This window comes from Eschrichtius robustus, chromosome 1, assembly GCF_028021215.1.
Source record: "Eschrichtius robustus isolate mEscRob2 chromosome 1, mEscRob2.pri, whole genome shotgun sequence".
Classification (NCBI taxonomy): Eukaryota; Metazoa; Chordata; class Mammalia; order Artiodactyla; family Eschrichtiidae; genus Eschrichtius; species Eschrichtius robustus.
The window spans coordinates 123,570,180-123,579,330 of record NC_090824.1 but is presented as its reverse complement, the minus strand read 5'-3'; the positions used below and the strand labels follow the sequence as shown (position 1 = coordinate 123,579,330).

The 9,151-nt window shown below is 47.3% G+C and overlaps 1 protein-coding gene across 1 annotated transcript; it reads right to left on the bottom strand.

Annotated features, from left to right (window-relative positions):
- Positions 1–310: 310 nt before the first annotated feature.
- Positions 311–1,469, bottom strand: C2CD4A (C2 calcium dependent domain containing 4A). Its single transcript, XM_068536419.1, is given in 1 exon segment — positions 311–1,469. A coding segment is annotated over 1 exon segment (1,125 nt). The 3' UTR covers positions 311–344.
- Positions 1,470–9,151: the final 7,682 nt, after the last annotated feature.

Below are 9,151 nucleotides of genomic sequence, written 5' to 3'. Positions count from 1 at the left end.
GTGGAATGAACAAACTTCAAAATAAGGGTATTGGAGCAAATAGATCACCAAGAAACCCTCTAATTTTAATTCATTATCTCTCAATAGTACCGTGGGGAACACCTGAAATGCCATTGGCTATCTACATTGGGAAACACCACTGCAAAACAGCATACGGTTTACTTAAAAAGAATATTGACAGTATGTACACAAAATATAACACCCTTTACAGTGGTAATTAATCCAGTATTATCTCTGCCAATACTAGACTGAAACAAAGGCCAGAGTAGAAGAATAAAAACACGTTTATTTTGTACAAATCGGCTGTCAGTGTCCGAGGGGCAGAGCAGGGGCAGGGCGCGCCCTCAGAGGAGCAGGAGGGGGCCCAGCAGCAGCTCGCCCTGGCCCAGCAGGCGGTCCCGCTCCAGCCCGCGGCCCCGGTTCTCGGCCTTGACGCGCACGGCCAGGCGGCGCACCTCGTCCTCCGAGAGCCCGTCCAAGCACAAGTCCTGCTCCAAGACCGCCCGGCGGCTCCGCCGGACCACGGCGCCCCGCGGCCGGCGCGTCTGGCCCGGCGGCTACAGGACGAAGCTGACGCGGCAGCCGACGGGGGCGCGGGGCTCGGCGGCCCCTCCGGCCGGGCCCTCGGCGCGGAGCAGCCGGACGCGGAGGCGCCCGCTGTCCCGACTGTACTCGGCGGCCAGGCGCAGGGCGTCGCCGGCGCGGTCCAGAGTCACGGTGCCCTCGGCCTCCAGGCGCTCGGGTCGCGGGTCGGGGGGCGGCGGAGGGGACGTGGCGGGGGCCTGAGCCGGGGACCGGGAGCCGGCGCCGCGCTCGTCGTCGTCGTCCCCGTCCCGGCTGGAGACGGAGCGGGCGCGGGCCAGGCCGGTGCTCCTCTGGGCCCGCAGCGCGCAGCGCAGCAGCCTCTCGGGAGCGCGCAGGAGGCGGCGGCCGCGGTGCCGCGGGGCGAGCGCAACCGGGGGCGGGCGGGGGCCGCCGAGGGCCGCCGGGGGCGCAATAAGGGATCTTCCCGGGGGCTTGAGGGGGGCGTCTTCGCCGCCGCCGCCGAAGGTGCGGGCCCGGGGGCGGAGCGCGGGCAGGAGCGGGGCGGCCCCCGGGCCCCCGAGGAAGAGCGACTCCCTGCGGCGGGTGTGCGGGCTCTCGAGCAGCGCGCAGAAGCCATAGGCGGTGCGCGCTCGGGGCAGGTGAGGCAGCGAGAGCGCGGCCTGCGAGCGTGGGTCCCAGTCCGTGCGCCCCGCGCCGTCGTCTGTCCCTGCTTTTTCGCGCCTGGTGTCTCGGATCGCAGCCAGGGTCGGGCAGGGCGCGAGTCGCGGGGGGATGCAGAACTCGGGGATGCGGTCCGGGGTGAGCACGTTTGCGCACCGGGCGGGCCTGAGAGCAGTGGCTCGGCCGGCCTGATCCTGGAAAAGCCGGTTTCTGCCCCGCAGGAGGTGCTCGGGTCCCAAGCGGAGCCGCTCCAGGCACCACATCAGGCAGCAGGTGCCGGTTCCAGAGGAACCTCTGCTGGAGCTGGTCAGCCTGCAATGCACAAGCACACACGGATCGTCATAGTGAGCCCTGCGGGGCGCAGCAATGCCCGTCTCTTCTACTCATGGAGTGCTTCCTCCTGCCTTCCCCGGACCAGGCAAATTGCCCCTAACGCTGCTGTTGCAAATGTTTCAGTGTTTGCCTGACGGTAAAACAATCGTTCTTCTCTATTCTGTAGTAGTGTACACTTTGGGTTTGTTGCCTTAATCTAGACCTGTCCTCGCTGGCCTAAGGAGGAGATTCTCAAAATGTTTGCCTCGCGCTGTCCTCGGTGCCAAGTGGCACTATGCTTGTGCAATAGTTTCCTGAATCCTTGGATTATTGCACTCAAATCCTCAGAGAGAATTAAAATAATTATTGTCCTTTCCAAGATATTCGGCTTGCTCCCCGCTTAAAGCTCAAAGAGCCTCAAACGAGTCCCTGGGGGAGTTAAGCAAGGCTATAGGTCTCTCATAATGTACCTGGGGTCCAGCGTCATATAGGTGTCCGCACCGATCCGCCTGGGGCACCAACCTCTAGAGGCGCACAGCCTCTGGGAAGATCAAAGCTCGTGCGGCGGGGTTCTGTACAGTTTAAAGGCAGTCGGCTTGAGCCTTTATACCTGGGGCCTGGGACGCCCGCCAGTGGGCGGGCCGGATTGGCACTGATAGGTAACCTGACGACAGGCCTTCCAACTTTCCCTCTGCCACGTGGCTGGATCCGCAGCGCAAATTCTAGACATGCAGTTCTTTTTCTCTCCTGCTTCAGGGAGGGATGTTTCTGTTTACTCACGTGCAAAAGAGGGCTAAGTCTTTACTATATGGCAGAGTCATTGTGAGGATCGATGGACATAATGAGTGTGAATCACAGAAGCACTCTGCACCCACCAATAAGAGGAGATAGAAGTCGAATCTGTCTTATTCTTACTTAATATCCTCCCCCAAATCCAGCCTTTAGTTTGCCCAGCTTTCGAAGTTCCTTACCTACCTTCTGGTTTTCTGTTCTGATTTTAAATCGTTTTTGTTTGTTGATTACAAACCACTGTGGATACAGGGAACCTTATGGGCTGCTGTACATATTCTGTATCTTGATCTGGGTGGGGTTACTAGGGTGTATCCATATGTAAAAAAAAAATTATCTAGCATACACTTAAGATTAGATATAAGATTGTGTATTATACCTCAATTTAAAAAATAACAACCAACTTCTTAAACCTTGTGAGCTGATGTTTTAATTGGGAAAATATACTCCTGCATACAACTGGGCTGTTGGAACCATCCTTTGACGGCACCTTTGTAGGCTGTGCCCACCTGAGACATCCTTTTCCTCTCTTGAAAACTGACCTGTGTTCACTTTGTAAGAGACCTGCTTCCAACTAGCTTAGGCTGAAAGAGATCTGAGGCATTTTGTTCAGCGTTTGTTTGGGTGTACACTATTTCTGCCTAAGATACCGCCTTGCAAATTAACTGTTTATCCAAAGGATGTTCAGTAAATTAAACTGAATTCATGCAAAGGTGATTTTAGGATGGGGCATGTGCATTTTGTTTCCAGGATATATACGTACACAGCCACTGTACTTGATGATTTACATAGTCTCTGGAATTGTCACACAAACCCTGCAAATTATGATTATTCCTAGTAAGGTATCCAAGTTCACATAATGATAGGAAATGGAAGAAAAATACATACTGATTGGCATAAATGAGTTGTTTTGGGGATTAAACAACTCTAATAAGGTAAAATACTTAGCGCTGTGCTTGGAACATGGTAAGTGCTAAATACATATAAGCTGTGATTATTATTATCATTAATAAAAATAGAAGGGAGGGACTTCCCTGGTGGTGCAGTGGTTAAAACTCTGTGCTCCCAATGCAGGGGACATGGGTTCGTGCCCTGGTCCAAGAAGATCCCACATGCTGCGGAGCAACTAAGCCCGTGCACCACAACTACTGAGCCTGCGCTCTAGAGCCCGCAGTCCACAACTACTGAGCCCACGTGCTTCAACTACTGAAGCCCGCGCACCTAGAGCCCGTGCTCCGCAACGAGAAGCCACCGCAATGAGACGTGCACCACATCGAAGAGTAGCCCCCGCTCGACGCAACTAAAGAAAGCCCACATGCAGCAACGAAGACCCAACACAGCCAAAATAAATAAATAAATAAAATAAATAAATAAATAGAAAAAAAAGGAAAGAAAAGAAAATTAGGTCCGAAATCAGTGGTTTTGACTCTAGAATGGCCACTCACTATGTGACCATGAGCAAGTTACTTAACCTTTCCAAGCCACAGTATCAAATGTAAAATTAAGAGGTGGGGCCTTTGAGAGGTAATGAGATTAGTGACCTTATAAAAGAGACCCAGGAGAGCTCCCTTGCCCCTTCTGATAATAATAGTATCTATCTATTTATCTATCTATAAAATAAGGTAATGCAGGTGAAAACTTTAGCATAGAGCCTGATATACACAATGTCAGACATTTATTGTTACTACAGAAGAGAGCAAATGTTCGTTAGTCCATTTATTCATTCAAAGCAATATTTACTGTATGCCTCCTGGGTTCCAGCCACTGTGCTAGGCAGGAAGATCCAGGCTGTACAAGATCATATCAACTATGTACATCTTTCAGAAGAGAAATGAAATGATGAGGATGACATATTTGAACTCCATCTGGCTGAGGCAGAAATGAGAAGAGACTATTGCACACTATTTATATATTTAGTCTGGGGGCAGGGTTGGTGTGTCCCTGGGTTTGCCATGCCCTTGACTAGCTACTTCTTTGTCTTTATATGAGCTCCACTCCTGGCCAAAATTCTTGGTCCAGTGCCAAATCTATGGGAGAATGATTACAAATTATATACTTGAGGGTCACGTGAATGTGTTTTGACTCATCTTTTCTCAGGAGACAAGATGCTGTTTGCTCAGCAAATGAGAGCCCAGAGACCCCTAGGTTAAAATGGTGAGGCTTACAATCTGAGAAGTTGTCTGAGAAGTTGTTAAGCAGAGCTGTGTTGTGAAGGGAGAGATGATTTAGGGGTAAAGAAACATAAACTTTGGAGTTGATCTATCCTAGGTTCAAATGTTATGCAACTTTTTAACTATGGAACTGTGAGCAAGTTAATTAATTTCTTTGAGCTGAAGTTGTATAATGGGGGTTATAATACCTACCACACAAGATTGTTGTGAGGGTTAAAAATGCATGAAATGCCTGGCACACAGTAAGTGTTGGCTATCGCTTAGCTGTTATTATTATACAGGTCTGCTTGGCTAGGAATTAGGTGATTCACACATGGATTCCCTTAAAAACATTTCTCTTTCTGGCCAAGCCAAGCAGCATTGCTTTGTTTTCATTAATAATTCACCTTCTTTAATAACACTTTGGAAGCATTTCCTATATAAGATTTCTTGAAACAGCAGAGACATGCCCTCGCATGGCTGGTCCCCTGTGACCACATTAAGCCTTATATTTTACTTACCTTGGAAGCATGAGCCATGCAGTACTTGGGAGGATGGTGTAACAGGATGAGGCCCTGTGCCTGGAACACCCAAATCTACTCAGAGGAAGATTGTTATCATTTCGAGATCACAGCTATGGGAACATTCACTGATAGAGCTGAAAAAATTCTGCGAAGTAAGCATAAATAGATCACACACCATCGAGGTCAGAGGTGCTCTTGGAGTGGAAGGCTATGGAACCACTTAAAGCAAAACTGCAAAATAATATATAGGAGGTTGGGTGTCAAGGAAAGCAAGAAGAAGAGAGTTTATAACCCAATAAAATACTGGTGTTCTGACTTATCCATCTCATTCAACAGAATTGGAGTGTGGAGTAATGCAAAGTAAACAGACCAGGGAGTTGGGACACCTGGGGTTTAGCACTGATAGTCACTAACTTCTTGTGGTACCCTGGCAAGTCCCTTAATTCTCTCTCGCATTCAGTGTCCTCTCTGTCAAAGGAGGAGGTTGGATTAACCCGATGATATTTGATTGCCTCTGTCTCTGACATTCTGCAATCCACTCCTGTGCTTTCTCCCAGTTAAACTTCCTAACTTTTCTGAAAACCCATGCTGTCATGCTTATTCTCTAGCTTTCTCCTCCATTTCCTTTCCCCCCCCCAAATCCCTTTTGCTTTTCTCAGCAAACTCCAGGGCTGGGGAATGGGGTGTGGGTGTGAGGTAGTAGTGTGACATTGGAATTTCTTATTTTTCAATTTTTAAGCAAGAGTGTTAATTTTTAAAAAGTGTCCCTAATTTTGACTTTTGTTTTTAACAGGAAGAATATTTTGCTCATCTGTTTTTATTGCTCAGTCCCTCCTTGCAGTTTAGCTTTGCAATTGCCTTTGTTAACCTTCTGATTGTTCTGAAGCCAGAATGAATGTAAGAGCCATAATTACTAGAATGTTCATTTCCTTTAGTTAACCTTTGTATTCAAATTCCTTTTGGTATCTGTGCGTTAGAGTGCTAATCGTGTTTCTTTTTTATTTTATTTTATTTTACTTTATTTTAGGCTGCGTTGGGTCTTTGTTGCTGAGCACGGGCTTTCTCTAGTTGCGGAGAGCGGGGGCTACTCTTCATTGCGGTGCGCAGGCTTCTCATTGCGGTCGCTTCTCTTGTTGCGGAGCACGGGCTCTAGGCGCGCAGGCTTCAGTAGTTGTGGTTCGTGGGCGCTAGAGTGCAGGCTTAGTAGTTGTGGCACACGGGCTTAGTTGCTCCGCAGCATGTGGGATCTTCCCGGACCAGGGCTCGAACCTTTGTCCCCTGCATTGGCAGGCGGATTCTTAACCACTGCACCACCAGGGAAGCTCTAATGGTGTTTCTTAACATTGTTTATGGTTTGTTTTGGATTAAGATTTTTTTCAAGAAGTATGGGCTATTTGGGGCATTACTCTGTGCACATAATAACCAATCCCTCGAAACATACTTAAAAAGTAAAGTATTAAAACTTAAAAGCTTTTTATCCTCTATGGTAATAGCATTATTTGTACTGACAATTTTGAGCTGAATTTTTCCACGAGAGTTTCCATTCTGTCATCACCCTTTCAGAGCAAGAAATCACCTGGTGGTGATTTAACTCTACTTATTAAGAGAAAAAGTGGCAGTGCTCAAGGAACTGAAGGAAAGAAACACCTGCTGTGTAGTTTTATGTAAATCATTTAATTTTATGTAAATCACTAACTTTAATTTTCCTATAAATGAAGACAATACTACTACCTGCATTACTCGTCTCACAGATCTTTCGTGAGGCTTACTTGAAAATGCATACCTTGGCATAATAATAGCATGATAGCTCATGAGGTATAACTGGAGAAGTATTAATAAGATGCAATAATGCTTATAAAGGCAGGCACATGCATTATTCTTTCACAAGTGTAAAGTACCATAGAAGTACAAGAAATTATTACACAAGGATCAGTACTGCCCACTTTTCCCCAGCAGATTACTCCTTCTGTTCCGTTTGCTTGACCATACTCTTCTGCCCATGGCATCTTTCATATCATCTTGCACTGTTATTCATACATCCTTGCATTGTTTGCTTTTTATCTTTTTCTGGTGCATGCCTATCCCAACAAGAATATATATATATATTTATATATATTTATATATATATATATATATATATATATATATATATATATACACATGTACATATATATATATTGTTTTGCATTCTCCTCAGTACATAGTTGGTGTGCACGTACAAGGGGAGAGGGTTTGTTGTGGATAGATTAGAAACAAGTTTGGTACAGGTTGAAGAGGGCTTTCTGAACATTGGAAAGTTATTGGGTCTTTTTGAGCAGGGGACTAACCTGAGCTCATCTGTGCTTTGGGAAATTAGCTCCAGTGACAATGTGCAGATGGATGGATAAGGGAAAAACTGGAGGCCAGGAGGCCAGTTAGAGGGTGATTGCATGGTTCGGATGAGATATAAAGAGAATTTAGGAAATATGGCAAAAGCAGAATAGCCAGGTTTGGCTGTTAATTGTTTGTGGATGGTGAAGGAGGGAAGTATGAAGTGCTTCAAAATACATTGCAGGTATGTCAGGGTGACTAAGCTCGGAAAAACAAACGGTTAAGGTTTTATATTCTGTGTGCAGGAGCAAAGGATGCAGGTGGTTACTGATAGCACCAGTACTGGTTAGTATTGGTTTTTTCCTTTACATCCATTTTACATAATACCAATTGTAGACATTTTGACTTTTTTTCTTCTCCAATGGACTTTGTATTTAAGGAATGATTTTTCTTTTTGATCCTCTTTGTCCGTTCAGGCTGCTATTATAAAATACCATAGAGTGGGTGGTTTAAAAACAATAATTTATTTTTCACAGTTCTGGAGGCTAGGAAGTCCAAGATCAAGGTGCCAGCTGATTCAGTGTCTGGTGAGGGCCCACTTCCTGGTTCATAGATATCTGTCTTCTCGCTATATCTTCACACGGCCGAAGGGGTGAGGGAGCTCTCTGGGGTCTCTTTTGTAAGGGTACTAATCCCATCCATGAGGGCTCTGCTTAATTACCTAATGACCTAATTATCTCCCAAAGTCCTCACCTCCTAATACCATGACAACAGGGGTTAGAATTTTAACATGAATTTTGGGGGTACACAATGTCCATAGCAGTTGTTTAAGAGCAATTCACACATAGTTTTTCAGACATTATGTGTAGCAAAGCATTTAATAAACTTGTGACTACAAATAATCTTATTATTTCTTAGGTTCATGTGTGTTTACAGTATCTCAACAGTTTTTTGAAACAAATTTTGGAAAAAGAAGTCCTGTTCTCTAAAGAGTACTGGCTTGTCAATGAGCAGCTAAACTTTACTAACGTGAAAGTCCTTGCATTATAAAAGCCCCACTTTCAAAGCGTTGCCACACCAGAAACAGTTCAATGATTGCTTGAAAGAGATAAATACACCTACACCTAAAGGAAAAAAAGGAGTACTACGTCGTTTTATTTCCCTACCGAGGTATGTAACTAAGAAGTGGCTTATGAATTAACTAAGAGCCAATTAGCAACAGAAGGGAATAAAAGAACGAGTTAACGAAATGCACATTCAGTTCCCATTCTATCTGCCATCTTATGATGTGGTTCTGTTCCTCCTCCTCCCACTTGTGAATTATTAGTGTGTTTTCAGGAAGCAAAAGTAAGAGGAGAGATGGTGCTAGGCGGAGCTGATATGTAGCAGGAGGAGAATGCAGCGTCTCCTTTTTCCCCTCCTGAAAGGGTGGTTACTTAGGAGGCTCTCAGGGTGCACTGGAGGCCCGGGAAGCGCCGGGCACCCATAGGGTCGGCTCCGAGGCCGCAGAGCTGCTTCCCGCCGGGACGATTGAGCCCTGAGGACCCGAGGTCAACAGAAGGCGACAGCAGGGAAGCACAGCGGCCACAGAGATGTCTCCGTGCTCAGTAACTCCTGCTCCTCCTTTTCTTTCTCTAACATCCGTTTCCTCTGGGGACCGGCTCCTCCGCCCACCCTCGGTTGCCCAGGAAGCGGCTACCACGACACCGCGAGTCGGCGGCAAGTCCACGCACCTCCCGCTCCCGGCAGCAGCGGCGGCAGCGGTGCGCCTGCGCACAGGCCGAGTCACGCGCGGTGCGGCGCGGCGCGGGGGCGGGTCGGTGCCCGGGGGGGCTGTCATTCGCCTCGCTGGTCGCCGCC